Raw genomic sequence first — 17,389 nt, forward strand, 5'->3', positions numbered from 1 at the left:
GTTGTGGTGATCCTCGGGTTGAGGGATGGGTACTGGAGTGCAAAATTAAAACCAATGGAAGATGGACAAGAAAAGTTCAAAGCCATCAGGTACTCAGTTTAGAAAAATACGGAGTCCCGCAAGGGACATGGGAGAAAAAAAAATTAAGAAAAAAATTAAGAAGGACTTTTGCGAGATCTCGCAAAACAAACTCGGGATCTCGCATAACTTTTGCCACAGGGAGTGTTCGCCCAGGGCGCCAAACAGGCTAGGACCGCCACTGTTCATGTGTCTTCATTGTTTGACTCTAAGGGCGTGTTCGGAATGTTTGTCGTTCCGTAATGCGTTTCTACTTGCTCTGAGTCAACTAACGAAATGATAGTTTTACTTCCTCCGAATCGTTTAACCTAAGGTTTCTCAGATCAAATTTTATTAAGGTGCAGTTTTTTCAGATCATTTAATTACAAACAATACAAATATAATGACTCAATATATTTGGTCATTTCAAAAGTAATATCAGTTTTATCTTTCCATAGCGCCTTTCACAAGTATCTGTGACAGAGTGGTGACCTGAGTGTTTTGACCTGTGACCGCTGAGATAGGCTCCAGTTCAAACGCAACAAAAGAGAATGGATGGAAGATGAAGGACGTCTGACTTCAAACAGCATTGATGGTTCTGTCTAAGTGGGAAAACTGGATTATCTGTTGGCATACAGATGATTTTACTTATTTGCTCACGTGAAGAACAGATTTTTTTTTAAAGAGCTTTGTAAAGTGTAATATATCTTGTTATGTGGTGTGAAATATTTTCACTGTCTCTGGTGACTGTTTATGCATCTGTGTCTCAGTGAGTGCTTTTCATTAAGCTAATGCTGCTTCATCTTAGCTTCTCCTGAGTAAGGGATGAGTGAGTGTTAGGAGAAAGGATATAATTGTTTTTCACCATACACTCCTTCAACAGCTTCTTCTTTTCTTCTTGAGATCCATCAAGAGGTACGGATATAAATGTACGCCGGGCTGGATGTGGCCTGCGGGCCATGAGTTTGACACATGTGCTCTACCTAATCACATGAGCCAAGGTGTGAAGTTTCAGGTGAGCTCGTCATTGCTGGATATTCAGTGTTGAGAGTGTTATGGAAAATATTGAATAAAACTGCAAACAACAGGCATGCATGGCTTTTGAAGTGAGGTTTATTTAAAAAAGAAAAGAAAAACACTGCAGTGGAGAAAAACGTTCAGATCACACACCTAACCCGTTTTTCTGAGTGAAAGACATCACCCTGATCCCTTTATACTTCCCAAACAAAGAACGTTTCACAGCAGATCAATTATTAACAGATCCTTATCTCTTCAGTCTAGGAACAGTTCCGACCAACCGTCATCTCATCTGCAACAGGATGTCCAGAGCCCTCAAGAGGAAAATGAGTCTGCTGTGAAGGTGCAATAAAACTTGGACCCCACTTTTGATCACATTCCACATGCATACAACTGATGCCAAGAGTGAGCTTTCTATACTGAGTACAAAAGTGTTACTACTATTACTAAAGTGATTTAATTAATACATAAACTAAAGAAATTTCCAGTACAAGAGTCTGCAGCCTCCAAAACAAAACCATCTTCAACCGATCCAAGGGCTGTGTGGTGCTCCAGCAAAAAAAAAAAAAAAAAAAAAAAAAAAAACTAACAGCAATGATTAATCAACACTTATTCAGTTGTTACAAATGCAATCACACAGAAATGTCTCAACCATTAATCAGTTAAATGACTAATTGGTTGTCTGGTTTTAAGCCTAATCCTTTTTATTTGTTCTAGATGTGAATCTCTGGAGTTTCGTGAACCTTGGTTGGATGAAGGATGAGCTCAAAAGAGGCTGTCCAGTGTTTGCCAATGTCCCATAAAAAGGGAAAAACTGTAGCCTGCTCTTTCAGGCCAGCAGTCTTTGGTCAGACATTAGTTTGCCTCTTCTGACTCAGACTTTTTACTGTTATGTATTATGTTGTTGTTATCTGGCCAAGAACTTCCATGAAAAAGCCAAATACAAGCACTTCTTCAAAAGGCAAATGGCAAGTCTAAATATTACCAATTTACCTCACAAATGCCTTTATTGTGGTTTTTGAGTTCATATATATATATATATATATATATATCCTACCAGTGGCTGGACAAAGCTGGACTGAAAGACAGCACAGAGGCACTAATCATGGCAGCACAAGAACAAGCTCTGAGTACAAGATCCATAGAGGCTGGGGTCTATCACACCAGGCAAGACCCCAGGTGCAGGCTGTGTAAAGATGCCCCAGAGACAATCCAGCACATAACAGCAGGGTGCAAGATGCTAGCAGGCAAGGCATACATGGAACGCCATAACCAAGTGGCCGGCATAGTGTACAGGAACATCTGTGCCGAGTATAACCTGGAAGTCCCGAGGTCAAAATGGGAGATGCCCCCAAGGGTGGTGGAGAATGACCGAGCTAAGATCCTGTGGGACTTCCAGATACAGACGGACAAAATGGTGGTGGCTAACCAACCGGACATAGTGGTGGTAGACAAACAGAAGAAGACGGCCGTAGTGATCGATGTAGCGGTTCCGAATGACAGCAATATCAGGAAGAAGGAACACGAGAAGCTGGAGAAATACCAAGGGCTCAGAGAAGAGCTCGAGAGGATGTGGAGGGTGAAGGTAACGGTGGTCCCCGTGGTAATCGGAGCACTAGGTGCGGTGACTCCCAAGCTAGGCGAGTGGCTCCAGCAGATCCCGGGAATAACATCAGAGATCTCTGTCCAGAAGAGCGCAGTCCTGGGAACAGCTAAGATACTGCGCAGGACCCTCAAGCTCCCAGGCCTCTGGTAGAGGACCCGAGCTTGAAGGATAAACCGCCCGCAGGGGCGTGCTGGGTGTTTTTTTTTATATATATGTGTGTGTGTGTGTGTGTGTGTGTGTGTGTGTGTGTGTGTGTGTGTGTGTGTGTGTGTGTGTGTGTGTGTGTGTGTTAAAACACACTTTTTTTGCTTAAGAGCATTTTATTTACCCTTGTTATTCTGTTTGAGTAGATTTGAATGGGTGATCCTTTTCACACTGATGAGTGGTTAATGAGTTCTTAAGGCCACTAAAACATGAATCCTATATTGCCCTTTACTGAACACAAGGGACATATTGGTGGGTCATAATAAAACTTTGAGATTATTCTTGTAAAAGTTGTAATATTTAAATATTTGGTGACTAAACAAATAAATGGAACATATTGGTGGGTCATTAATTTGACAAGAGGTCTACAGATCATTAAAAAAAGTTGGGTAATCTTTGTTACATTGCAAACAATTATATACTTAAATGCGAGCATGCTGCTGCTCACTGTAAAGTACATTGCCAAATTCAGTGATCCCACTGGTGAAAAATATGTGAAGGAAAAGTGGCCTAATACAATATTATCTATAAACATACCTGTCCAGCTGTCCAGTGATTAATTGCACACATAGGCAGGACCTCACAACAGATGCATCCTCCAGAAGGTGTTGTACATTATACATGTATTTTTCATCTATTGTATTTACCAACATCAAGAAGCCGCAAGCAAAGAGCAACCACACCATGGTACATGTTTAACTAAAAAGAAGTTTATTGATCAAATGTATTTATTAAACAAATAGAAAAAAAAACAGCCAAAAAATACATGTTCAAAGCAACACAAGGTTAGCCCAGTATCAGACAGAATTGTGTAGTCCACTCTGTAAAGTGGGCAGTCATAATAATGAAGCAGTACACTTTAATTTCTACATTCAAGACGTTCTTCATATTTTTGGCCACCAGATGTCACCAGAGAGGACTATCTTAAAACGCTTCGATTAATGAACCGTTTTTTAACACAAGCTTCAATGCTTCAGAAAGCTTCGTTTGGCCATCACTAGTTCTAGTTCAAGCTATCCAAATACAATGTTCTCCTATGGCCTATTCCATTCAATTGAGAAGACTAAACATTACCATCATAATCATTTACTTGTGATGCTCCTCTTTACCAGCAATAAAACACACTTCTAAGATATAGCTCTTACATTTTACAACAACACATATAACTCTGAAGCAAACAAAACCCTTGACTTTATTAAATTACAACCCCCCTCACCCCCCACCCCACCCACCTACTCCCTCACCTGGTCTCTTCCTGAGACATCAGAACTAAATAGGAACCTATAAACACAGGAAGTGAGACAGCACTTCCTCCTTTTGCTCCTGGAACACAGGTAAGTAAGGGGAGTTCAACCAAAGTAAACTAAACAAACTAACAGTTGGAATAAATAAAATGTTAACTTAACAAACTTTCAAAGTTGAAACGTTTGTGTCTGTGTGTACCTGTTCGTCTGTGTCTATATGTCTCCACCCCCTCTGGCAACATCTCAGGCCCTCCAAGGTATGGCCCTTACCACACTCAAAGGCTTTAATTTCATCTGTACTGAGCTGCATCATCTTTTCTTTCTTAGGAGATACTTTGTTTTTGTTCCACCTAGGATTTTGCTTAGAAAATGACTGAATGCACAATGCTTTTCGTTTAATGGGTTAGTAGTCATGATCATTCAACTCCTAAGTGCTATCATCTTTATCGAACTTTCTTTTTTGGTCAGCTTGATTAGCTGTCAGTCTACTAGGTTTTATCTTTTTTGTTATCCCTTTAGCAGTTGGTGTGGTGGTGGTTGGTTTCGCAAAGAATAAAAAATACTGACAGGAGTTATTTTGTTTGACATTTTCAAGCTGTGTGTGTGTGTGTGTGTGTGTGTGTGTGTGTGTGTGTGTGTGTGTGTGTGTGTGTGTGTGTGTGTGTGTGTGTGTGTGTGTGTTATCTTCCAATGACAACTAGTTCTTCAAAAAGCTAGTGGAAGGTCTAAACATTACCTGCTTACTTTATCCATACCCTTATGGGATCATACCTAAGGAAAGGTGTAAGATGTTTTTTTAAAAAAATATATTATTATATATTTTAAAAACAATCACCACAAATCCTTTCAGTCTATTACTGTAAAGATTCATTCAGTGATCAATTCATTCATTAAGCGATGTAGTTGTTTAACTCTGATTATAGCACTGTTTCAGTGTGCCTGATATATCAGAAAAGGAAATAAACTTTGTGTTCTGTAGTTTCCTGTTCTCTAGATTATGACCCCTTACATAATAGGAAGGAATAGCAAATCTTTTTCTTTTTTTTTCATTTTAAAGTAAATTACAGATTCACTTTGCTACCTAGCTAACAGATTCTTCCTGTTGTCAAAATAGAATGGGGAAACTCACAATAACAACTTTAAGTACACTAAGGTTAAACCAAATTTTCAGTCATTCAGAAAAATAACTCACAATTGTGTTTTTTATGTTATAGTTTTTTTTTTCCATTGTTAGCTTCTTGTTTCAATCATTTTCTGTCCTAAACTGGAAGAAAAGTACATGGTAGTTTTCAGCAAAAATATCATCACACTACCATTACCTGTTTCTGCAGGTTTTCTGCTTTAAAAAAACAGACTGACTCAACATAGACCAATGGCAAGAATTCTTAGATGGACTCTCTAAAAAGAAGCAATTTCACAGCGTGTTAATCTGACCTGTTTAACAACTGTCATATAATTCCAATGTTCAGCATCCCAAAGTACAATTAAAAGTTGGCAAATGTCAGTTTCATCATTTTACCCTGGTCATAACAACAAACAAATTATTTTGCTCATATGCCTTTTACTTGAGCACAGGAAACTGATTATTTTGTCAGCTTTTGTGTAACAAGGCCAGGTAGTGGATGTAAACTACAAATAATCTTTAAATCTTTTCAAATTTCTGACAGTTGATGACTTGTGGTCTCTTTGTCACTGTGTGGATTCTAGGTGAAGTGTTATTTTAAAATTAGCTATTTTAAACCATCCATCCATCCATTCGCTTCCGCTTATCCTTTTCAGGGTCGCGGGGGGCGCTGGAGCCTATCCCAGCTGTCATAGGGCGAGAGGCGGGGTACACCCTGGACAGGTCGCCAGTCTGTCGCAGGGCCAACACACAGGGACAGACAACCATTCGCACTCACATTCATTCGCACATTCACACCTAGTGACAATTTGGATTATCCAATTAACCTATCCCCACAAGCTGCATGTCTTTGGACGGTGGGAGGAAGCCGGAGTACCCGGAGGGAACCCACGCCAACACGGGGAGAACATGCAAACTCCACACAGAAAGACCCCGGCCTGATGTTGGAATTGAACTCAGGACCTTCTTGCTGTGCGGCAACAGTGCTAACCACCGTGCCACCGTGCCACTATTTTAAACCACTCAAGATAACTGGATGTTAGCTTGATTGGTTGTTTGTCTCCCTATGTTATCCCCTTGATTTCCAGGCATCTGGCTTTCCAGGTTTTCATCATTTGTCTTTTGCATTCTTGTCATTACATTCATAGCCACTCTATCTGATTTTATATATTTACATTTTTGTTTGTTCTAAACAGCTTCTCTTGTAAGCCATGAATTTGAAAGGAATACTGCCTGTTGGAAGTATAAGTCCCAGGAGAAAAGAGACTGTGTGTAAGTTTACAGTTACACATAACCCAATGTGTTATATTTTACAAGTTTCTTCTGCTTCAGTAAGACGTAAAAGAGCACCCTCTATGTATCATCATCTATAATGACATATCTAACTTTAAACTTTTGTGATCCATTAGTCTAAAAGTCAAATTTGTTGAATTCTAATTTAAATTTTGTAATTGCAAAACACTCAAATACTTCCATGTTTGAAGCTTGAAAGAAAAGACTGCCTGCCTCTGTTTGTGTTTGTGTGTTTGAGTCCTTCCTACTCTGAGAGTATGACAGCTCTCCACTTGCATAATAACAATAACGCAAGTTTAAGGAGATCAACCCTGTAAAATTCTACAAATCTAAATATTTGGTGACTGAATTAAACACCCTCTATGTTATAAATTACTTTACTGCACCATTTTCCTTTTCATGCAAACAGCTTACTTTAACTAAGAATAATACTGCTGTTGTCTGTCTTCTTGTAATTCTGCCAACTCTTAAGAAAATACTTCATTTCTTAAGAACCATAGATGTTAGAAACTACTAAAGAGTATGACCCCTGGGTAAATTTTTTTTACATGGTTAATTTAAGCTATGGATGGGGGGGGGGGGGGCGCCCTACCAAAATGTCACATATCCAAAGACTTCTTTAACGTAACCCCTTTCATGATTACTAGTCCTTCCTAAAGATTCCCAATATCAGTTTCAGTTAGGAGGGTTAGGAAATTACTATAGTTGTAGATACACATCCATTTGGCTTTCAGTTCTTTTCTTACTGAGTGTATGGCATTCAATCACATTTTTTTCATTAGGCCTTCATAGAACTTAATTTTTTGTTGCTGAGCTAGTTGCTGGATGATGTTATACTCATAATTTCCAGGATGTACTCCAGTTCTTAACCTTTTGTTTGTGAGTATTTCCCAGTAGTGACTCCAGTTTCCATCACTGTCAACGCCATAACCAAACACATTAACCTAGGAAGACAAAAAATGAACATATGAATGAATGGGAAACAAATGCATGAACAAAATGTCCCTTTTTTAACTAAAATCCAAACAATGGCTGCTGAAAAATGAAATGAACAGTTGGACAGCGACCTGAGCACTAAATGGAAACACTATGATTATACCATGAGTATACAATGACAAAACCTCTTATTGAGAGGTTTAGCTAAAAAGCTTTCCATGAAGGAATGTCTTCTAGATTGTAGTCTAGTCAATTTAAGAAGGGGACACATCAAAAATACTTGCAACAGCTTTCACTTTCATAGGGCATGTGAACTGAAATTTAACCATTCACAGAGTTTTTTAATCAAGTGGTACTGGTGGGTAAACCTGCTCTGATCTTCACCAAAGACATTTTGAACTTTTGAAATGCACATCTATTTAGGAGAGCAATATAAGAACAAAAGAACAAATTAGCAAAGACTCAAATGGACCAGCTTGTATGACAATAAAAATCATATTTTATTTTGTACGTCTGGCACTTCAGAAACTGAAAACTTTGTACTTACCTCATCACAAATGTGAAGAGCAAGAATTAAGCCATAAAGCCAGTGGATGGATAACGTCCCTTATTTCCAAGCCAAACCTCATGTACATATTTCATAAAAGCTGGATTTACCACCATGACCTGTTAGAAATTAGAATGAGCCTTTAAACAGCTTTTATTTTTAAATATTACCATTGCCACCAGGAAGCTTTGCCATTGACGCTACTCACCAAATCCTTGTTAGTTTTGCTCTTTGATTTCACTGGCATATATGACCTGTTGGAAACAGCATGACATTGAAAAATATGAAGTAGGTGTTTAACAAAAACAAAGCTAAAAAAGGCATGGTCCGTCTTGAACATGGAGAAGGATCAGAGTAATGGTTTGATACAGAAATTCACCTTATTTCATCTCACACTACATCCATCAGCCAAATCCTTTTAATCTGCATACATGTTGAATTCATGCAGTGGCATTCTATTTTTGCATTTGATGTAAATTCTGTACTGCAAGACGATCTAGGGGAAATCTTTTGAGATACTTTGCTTAGTAGCAGGTGTCGGTAATTTTAGCAGCTGGGAGAGAAGAAGGTAGTGTATGCTGACTGTAACATCTAAACCTAAGAGTGTTATTTTTTCTTTTAATGGGGTGGCATTGGTGGGACCAAGAAGAAAGCTGGGCAAGCTCAGGCTGACCTGGGTAAACAACTAAAGTTTCCTCAGAACATTGCAGAAACATCACTCCGGCCAGACTTGATAATTATTTCTGAGGCCTCAAAACAGCTGATCATGCTGGAACTCACAGTGCCCTGGGAAGAGCGGATTGAGGAGGCTAATGAAAGGAAACGAGTAAAGGACCAGGAATTAGTGCAAGAGTGCAGGGGAAGGGGCTGGAAGACTTTCTATGAGCCCATAGAAGTGGGTTGTAGGGGCTTTGCAGGACGATCACTCTGCAAAGTTCTAGGCCGGCTGGGCGTGGCTGGGGCAGCCAAGAAGAGGGCCATCCAGGCTGTGAGTGAAGCGGCAGAGAAAGCCACAAGGTGGCTGTGGATTAAGAGGGCTGATCCGTGGGTAGCTACTGGTACGCAAGTCGGGGCCTGATCACCCCCGGCTGGGTCGCCTGGGCGAGGGTGTATGATGTTGTGAGACCCGAAACACCTGATGACCCTAGGATACATCACTGAAGATGCGTACCAGTGCATCCAGGAGATGTGTCTTTATAGTTTCTATTTTATTATTTTCATTTAATTATGTTGTCTAAAACAGGTCTCTCTTGTAAATGAGACACTGAGTCTCGTTAAATAAATGTCAAATACATGTGCATGTAGCCCTGAAAAAGAGAACTCACCTTCCAGTAAATCCTGTTGTAGAGGCATTAATGAGCCACTCAAAGTCCTGTATCTTAAAGGGAAACAGTACAAAATGGGTGTTGTCATCCAAATCCACAGCACTCTCTGGATACATGACACGATGAGTTGTCTTGTTTCCAACGTCTTTTTCAAAGCCTCTGGTAATACCAGTGTTCATTCTAAACAGCACAAAGGGATATATTTCACATCAGTTTGGATCTTTTGTGTAGGAGGGGATATTTCACTGCATTTCACTGCATATCGTACTGTGTATGACTGTGTACGTGACAAATAAAATTTGAATTTGAATTTAATGGTAAAGAAAAATTGCTTTAGCTTAGAAAGTACCTTATGACAACTTCATGTAAATCTATCAGCGGTCCATAATGCGATCTCCTTAAATTACCAGAATTACCCACCACAGCACAAGTCCTGCAGTGGTCATATTTGGGTTGTATAACATCTGGATTCTGTGGGAAGATCTGAAACAAGTTGGCCACTGTTGTTTCATAAACTCTGAAGCTACGGCTTTCAGCCTGCAAATCCTGTCAGACATTTCAAATAAACTATGTTGTTAGACCAAATGAGCTGGAGGGAGGTGTGTAAAAATGTCATCCTTTCCTGGTGACTACTTACCTTCCACCAGTTGAATTCATTCTGTGAGAGGTTTAAGTTTGCAGTCAAAAATGGTTGAACACTTCTATTCGATCGATCCAGAAGCAACTGCTTATCCTCTGATAAACATTTTATGCAAGCACACAGCTTTTGGTCCACAGCATAATGAGTCAATTGGTAGCGTGTTTTGAAATACACACCAATACCAATGACAAACAGCAGGAAAACCAGCACCTTTGATTTTGAAATCATTCTAGATGTTTGACTGGGAAACATTAACAATCTGCAGTCAGAGTGTGTTGTGATATAATCAGCAAAGTATAACAAGTTATAGTTTAGAAAGTCATCATATATAAAGCAACATTACAACACACTTAGCCATGTCTCTTTTGTGATAACATTTCTATTCACTTATAAGATAATAAAGAAAATAACATCAGCGAAGATTAAGCTGTTCTTACCGCATCATCTGGTAAAATATTGTGGCGAGCTCAGACAAGGAGGAGACGGAGGTATCGTTTGGTCTTGCTTCCCGTGAGCTAGTCAGGGAGCACAGCCGTTTATTAACATCTGGAGAAGAACACTGCTAGCTAACTGCTCAGCGCGGCAACAACAACAACAACAACACACAGGGCGCCGGAAGGACATACCGTCACAGCCAGAGTGTGTCACCCGTTACCATGGCAACATAAACAAAACAGAACTGTACAAACAGAACCCCGAACAGCCGTGACCCGCTACAATATGATACTTTTATAAATGACTTACCCGAGCTACGAGGAAATCGTTTTCTGGTTCAGTTTCATATAATACACGTACAAACGATGCGTAGACTCTATCGGTGAGAGCTTTTTCACCGTTTCACTCACAGGTAACAAGCGTGACATACTCGTTTGCTACCAGGGAACGTGATACCGTCATCTCTGACAAAGGTGTGGAGAGGTGTAGTTTGCGCGGATTTCCTCACGTACCCATGTTCGAGTTTGGAAACCACCCATTTCGAAATCAGTCACACCGGGACAAAGCTGGTTTATTGCATCATAGACTACAGATTACACAATTTAAGAAAACACATTTTCTCTGTGGATCCTTTGGTTTCCATACCATCGTTAAAGTGTGAGTAACCCTCGGATGAGCTATATTTAAATCATTTTTATTGAACAACGGGAGGGCTGTTAGTTCCGCTCTCTGTCACTTATTAATGTGGACATACCCCGATTATGATCTTCCCTGATTATGAATCTTTTCCTTATAAATGTGACTTACACAGTAAGCCACCAAGTTTCTGTATAGATAGAAGTAGCATGTTTGTTAAGGGAGGACAATAATCTAGCAATATTTAAATAGCTTTACAGAGCTCAGGTGATGATATTACGTCTCATAAAGACATGATCCAAATTATTTTCTGGCGTTCATCAATTTTATTCCCAATTAGCAGTATAATTCAGTAGTGAGCAGTACTAGCAGTAGTGAGCATAGCTGGACTGGCCACGGGGCATACTGGGCATTTGCCTGGTGGGCAGATGGGGATTTTTCGTTTCGTTTTGCTTTGTTTTTTGTAAACAATGACAGGTGGTGGATTGGCCAGATGTTGGCAGATGTGTAAAAAGAACTCAGTTGTTTTCTATGGCGGAGCTTCTACAGTTTCAGTAACATTAGCAAGTGGTGGAGGCCAGCAGGTGGATCAGGGATGAGGGAGGCAGGAGGAGGAGAGACATGAGGCGCGGCCGGTCCGAGGGGCAGGTGAGAAGTTGGTCTGAGTGGGTCAGATATAAACCAAGTTTAGTTGTAGTTTATTTTCACATTTTTATTTCCTCCCAGTTAAAATAACTCGTACTGCGTACCAGCTAGCATGACGGATTTTTTATACTGCTAGACGGGTGCTATGATATTACTAATAGTGAACTTTATTTTATTCACAATTAGTTATTAGAGTTGCCAACCGTTCTGTAAAAACGGAATCATCATGTATTGAGAGAAAATATTAATATTACTTCTCTCATTCTCTCCCACTCCCTCTCCTGTTGATACTTCAATCATGAAACTGATAAATGATCAGCTGATTGGCTTTTCTCTCTTGTTTGTTTATTGCCCACTTTGCCCAGAAAGAGGAAACCAGCGGATAAACAACAGCAGCACATTTAAGCTTGATAAGCTGTTGTTAGAATGTATTTAATATTAATTTCTAGTATCAGCTGATGTTTGCTGGAGCCAAAGCCTTAAAAGCTGCTGGTCATGATATTGTTTGGATATCTGGAGACAGGGAAACATGAAGATGAATCCAGGAGATATCCTTACTGAATCATCAGAGCTGAACAGGGGATGGAGAAACAGGTTTACCTTTTAGGTGACACGAATGAGTTGAAGGGAAGTTATGAACTGTTTCTGAGAGACAAATAACACAAAGATCCTTTTCTAAGTAGCTGGCAGCTGGTAACTGTGCAGGGGCGGGTCAAACAAAGTTTTGCCAGGGGGGCCAGGTAGGGCATTAATAGGGAAAGGGGGGCAGAAAATATATTTTTCTTTCTTATTCTCATTTAAACTGTTTGGATTTTAATAAATCATTATCTGAATCTTACAACCAAAGTCATGTTATGTCACTTTTTAAAGGTTGCCATGTTAGAAAAAATATTTTGCCCTGCCATGCTGTTTATTGATGTGGTAAATAAATAGTTTATGAAAATATCACTAAATCTGTCATTTATTATTTTTAATATTCAGTAATGGTCATGTCTCACCTTTAGTCTTCTCTGTCAAAGGCTACGTTCACACTGCAGGTCTTAATGCTCAATTCCGATTTTTTGATCAAATCCGATTTTTTTGTCTGCTTGTTCACACTACAAATAAAATGTGACGGCAAAGGCGCTCTAGTGTGAACGCTCAAAGCGGCCCGCATGCGCAAAAGAAGACGTCACATACAACGCGCTCTGTTTAGACCCAGAGCAAACAATATTGTTTGACTGATGGCCCTTAATGTAAAGACTTCGGACTTTACTTTTCCCAATTTTTGCTATAAGTTATTTTGTTATTTACATAATAATGTAAATAACCTAATAATGATCTTTATTGCTGTTTTAGAGGAGCGGTGCTTCAAATGATAGTTGCACATTTCTGTCAGAATCTGCAAATTATGCAGTCCAAATAAAATGTTAACGTTTCTCCAACATTGTCTTCCCAGCAGTTTCACTGGATGGCCAGGAAGCGTTCGCGATGTCTTATCAGGCGATTCTCTGGCGCTGATAATTGGTGTCTGTCTTGTGTCAGTGACGTAAAAGACGGATTTAATGCGACTTGACCATTCACACAGCAGTCGCTTTCTGGAACATCGGATATGTATCTGATTCAGTACCACATACGAAAGTGACCCAGATCGAATTTGAAAATATCGGATTTGTGCCGTTCACACTGTCATACCATGATCGGATATGGGTCGCATAGGGTCAAAAAAATCGGATTTGCAGTGTGAACGTAGCCTTAATGTCAGGTTTCCACCATGTGTTGTAGATAGTTTAGGAGGTTAACTCGACCAAGCAGTCTTTTGGTTTCTGCTAAGTACGATTTAGAATACCATGGAGGATGGTGTAGGTTTAAGTTTATTAGACTTGTGCATATATACCAACAAGACAGTGTACATCATTGTCACAACAACGTTTGTTTTCATTCAAAGGCTTTATGGTTTTTCCTATAATGCCTGGTGGGCCGATCTCTAGTCAAAATGCCCGGGTCAATTTTTTGTCCCAGTCCACCCATGGCAGTGAGTAATTATCATTACTATAATTAATAGCCAAATTTACTGGATTTGAGTTTCCTGGGCAAAATTCTTCTTTTGGGCTCTTCATCGGATGCATATGAAATAATAATAAAATACAAGTTAATTTAGCAATATCTAACACATCTATCTATGTGGACACAGATGGTCTAAAATACATTAAGGTGACATTTCAAATAGCTTCAGTAAAAATTAATGTTTCATACAGTGATTGCCTCTTTCTCTCAGTATGGCAAACAAAAAAGGTCAGAATTATAACTAAATAAATAAAATTTATAATACGGTCAGTGCTACTTTTTTCTCTTGTTTTGGACTGGGCTCAGACTATCTGAACACTACAATGACTCACTATCTCATTCCAAGATCCAAATTTGTATGGCAAGGTGGCTGGTGCTTTGTGGTTCCCATGCTGAGTTAATTGTAGAACTTTGTATCACTGTGTCAGCATCTTGTGAATCTGAAGGAGCTGTTGCTACCAGCAGAGCAGCACCCAGGCAAACATCATAACAACACCAGTAGCATTCCCAGTAGATCGATCTGTTTTGGAGAGAAGAAAACTAAGCCCCTAGAGTAAACAAATAGATTTAAAAGCCATGGAGCTTGACGGTCTGATGCCTCCTGTACCTGAGTCCATGGGTCCCTTAACACCTATGCATGAGCAATGGGCCAGTCAGACTGCACTGGTACGCATGGATTTTGTAACACTGAAGATTTCATCAGTGTGTTAGTCTTCTGTCATGCTTTCAAGTCAGTTGTCTTACATGAGAATTCTTTTTTTAATCTCTCTTTAGATGTCAGTGTTCTGCCACCAAGTCATTTAAAAGTACTGCTATGGTATCATGATCAATGGGACTGGAGCCAGTGCTTTAAATTACTGATTACATTTTGGATTAGGCTTTGGCTGATTTATAGTAAAAAAAAAAAAAAAAAAAAAAAAAAAAAAATCTAATTTTATTTCTTTAATTTTCTTTTAGGTTTTAAGTTACTGTCTTTTTATGTTCTCTGAGGTCTTTACAGTTTGCTGTTTAAATTTGACTTTATTATGTGTGGGGTTTTTTGTATTTTCTGAAATTACCAGTTTTCGCTCTTTAATATCTTGTGTTTTCCTTTTGTAAAGTTCACCCATGTTTAGTACATCAGATGTGGTTATAATTCATTTCCTGTTTTGTTTTATTGGTAAGTTGTCTCCTGTGTCTTGGGTCCTGTTTACCTTCTCCTGCCTTTTGAGTTTTTGCTTTAAGCAATCAGGCTCTGAGGATGATGGTACCCTGTTTTCACCGCAGAGAAAGAATCAGTCAGATTAAGTGGCTAATTCTTTTTTCTTGTGGATTTCTGCATGATTTTCTGAAAGACTATTGAATTCACATTCTCACTGCTACTGGCCAGCCCTTTGTTCCTGCGGCACCCGGTCAGCTCCTATTAAAAATGGTTCTTTTAGATTCTTAGGGCCAAAAAGACACAAGGCTCAAAGTGGTCAAACTCAAAAAATGATCTTTATTTTACATATCTGGATATGGAGACCTTTCTCATAACACACAACCCAAGGTCTGAAGCACAAAACAGGAAGGATAGTCATTTATATAGACGTCACACACACTTTAAGTTTCGATCAAACACTCTGCTTAGTTTCACTTTTCGCCTGCAAAAGCATGCTCTGCAAAAGCATGTAATTTCCTGTCAGTCCTGTCGGCACAAACTGTACTAAGAGTTGGCCCTCTCTTAGATGATTTTACATATGAACCAGGGTCAGGACACTGTTCCAACTTGCCGTTTTTCACATTCAGAAACATACATTCACATAAGACGAGATAATCTGCTTCAGATGCATTCTTACTGCCCAAAATGTTCTAAGTAATTGAGGAAAGCAGGAGGAAGATTACAAGACCACTCAAAAGCTGGGAATTCAGCACTCTTACCATGAACAATTCTCACACCAGCGCATTTGTTAATGGAAGTTTAAAGATCATTTAATGCCCAATTTTACTGTGTCTGGTATTTGTAATCTCACACGCAACTCGGTTGAGTATTGTCTAAAGCTCAGAGCTACAGTGAATATGTTAAAAAGGCTTAATTAATGACCACAAAATCAAAATGAGCACATAAAACCAGTAAATGAGACCATGAATACAGAGATGGGTGCTCTACACCAAGTGTGCCAGAATGAAATATTCATAGTTGACAGTGGGGATGAATAGCAAATAGGAGATATATATACAAACACGATACAAACATATGAACAAAAATAAGAGAAAGCCACACATTAGAGGACAACTTGCAAAGTGCTTGAAAGTAGTGCAAAAAAAAGACTTTGGTCTGAATAGAGTCCGTGTGTGAGTGGCCTAAATAAGGGGGTTACTCAGACCGTGGCTATATCTGCCATAATGGGCATCATGCAAAACACACAAATTCGCTACAGTAGAGACACTCTGGTTTCTATTGGTCTACAATACACAAACATTTCACCATGTTTAACTCCGGACCCAACCTGGCCAAAGGAGATCCTGAGAGAGAACAAAGGACGCGACCCTAAGCAACGGCCTCGAGGGAAACGAGCCGGCATCAGGAACAGGCTATGGGCTCGCGCGCACAGCGCACCCATGCCCAGTATCCTGCTAGCCAATGTTCAATCCATCGAGAACAAGCTTGATGACCTCAGAGCCAGAACTAAGTTGCAGAGAGACATTCGGGACTGCAACCTCCTCTGCTTCGCCGAGACTTGGCTGAACCCAGCGATACCAGACCGCACCGTGCAGCCGGCGGGGTTCTTTTCGGTTTACCGCATGGACAGGACAATGGAGTCGGGGAAGAAAAGAGGTGGTGGAGTGTGTTTGATGGTGAACAACAGATGGTGCGACAGCACAAACATCTCACACGCTCTTGCTCACCCATTCTGGAACTTTTGATCGTTAAATGTCGCCCTTTCTATCTCCCTCGGGAATTCACTGCGGTCATTGCCTGCACTGTTTACATTCCGCCTCACGCGGACTCGGATACTGCCTTATGTGAGCTGCATGAGGCTCTCACACATCAACAAACACTTCGTCAATGATGAATGCCGACGCTTCACTGGCTGATGAGCTGAACACGTTTTACGCTCGCTTCGACACCGCGGCAATTAAAACAACAAACGGCTGCGCACACTCGGAGTGCACCAGTGAAGACAATGCATTCTCATCACAGAGCATGCCGTGAGGAACACCTTCAGGCAGCAGGACCAGATGCAACCCCTGGCCGGGTTCTGAGAGCCTGCGCTGACCAGCTAGCACCGGTGTTCACGGAGATCTTCAACCTCTCCCTGGCTCTCCCTCCCACGTGCTTCAAACAGTCCATCATTGTCCCTGTTCCAAAGAAACAGCAGCCCGCTTGCCACAATGACTACCGTCCAGTAGCACTGACTTCAATTGTGATGAAGTGTTTTGAAAGACTGATGAAAGATCAAATCACTTCTTCACTTCCTGCCACCATCGACTCACTTCAATTTGCTTACTGGACTAATCGTTCCACAGACGATGCCATATCTCACCTGCTCCACACATCCCTGAGTCACCTGGACACTGGCAGAGGCAATTATTGTCATGAATCGCTGTGCGGTGGGAAGGAGTTGGACCCAAAAGGCAGGCACTCAGGCACAAAGTTTAAACACAAAGAACTC

General features: G+C 40.2%; 1 protein-coding gene and 1 pseudogene across 2 annotated transcripts in view; one reads left to right on the forward strand and one right to left on the reverse strand.

Moving 5' to 3' along the window:
* Positions 1–2,226: 2,226 nt before the first annotated feature.
* Positions 2,227–17,389, forward strand: part of LOC146644279 (uncharacterized) — a 123,294-nt gene continuing 108,131 nt past the window's right edge. Inside the window, exon 1 of the mRNA XM_085396210.1 lies at positions 2,227–2,896. Coding sequence (XP_085252336.1) covers positions 2,312–2,830 — 519 coding nt within the window. The 5' untranslated portion in view covers positions 2,227–2,311 and the 3' untranslated portion in view covers positions 2,831–2,896. The remainder of the gene's footprint in view (positions 2,897–17,389) is intronic.
* Positions 3,603–10,910, reverse strand: LOC146644280 (CMP-N-acetylneuraminate-beta-galactosamide-alpha-2,3-sialyltransferase 1-like; annotated as a pseudogene). Its single transcript, XR_014909348.1, has 8 exons — positions 10,737–10,910; positions 10,430–10,507; positions 9,990–10,233; positions 9,702–9,898; positions 9,353–9,532; positions 8,236–8,281; positions 8,028–8,146; positions 3,603–7,488 (listed from the first exon to the last, which is right to left on the reverse strand). The product of XR_014909348.1 is annotated as a CMP-N-acetylneuraminate-beta-galactosamide-alpha-2,3-sialyltransferase 1-like (transcript).

This window comes from Rhamphochromis longiceps, linkage group LG22 (genome assembly GCF_057381845.1).
Source record: "Rhamphochromis longiceps isolate RC_006_pf linkage group LG22, R_longiceps_female_GT1.1, whole genome shotgun sequence".
Lineage (NCBI taxonomy): Eukaryota > Metazoa > Chordata > Actinopteri > Cichliformes > Cichlidae > Rhamphochromis > Rhamphochromis longiceps.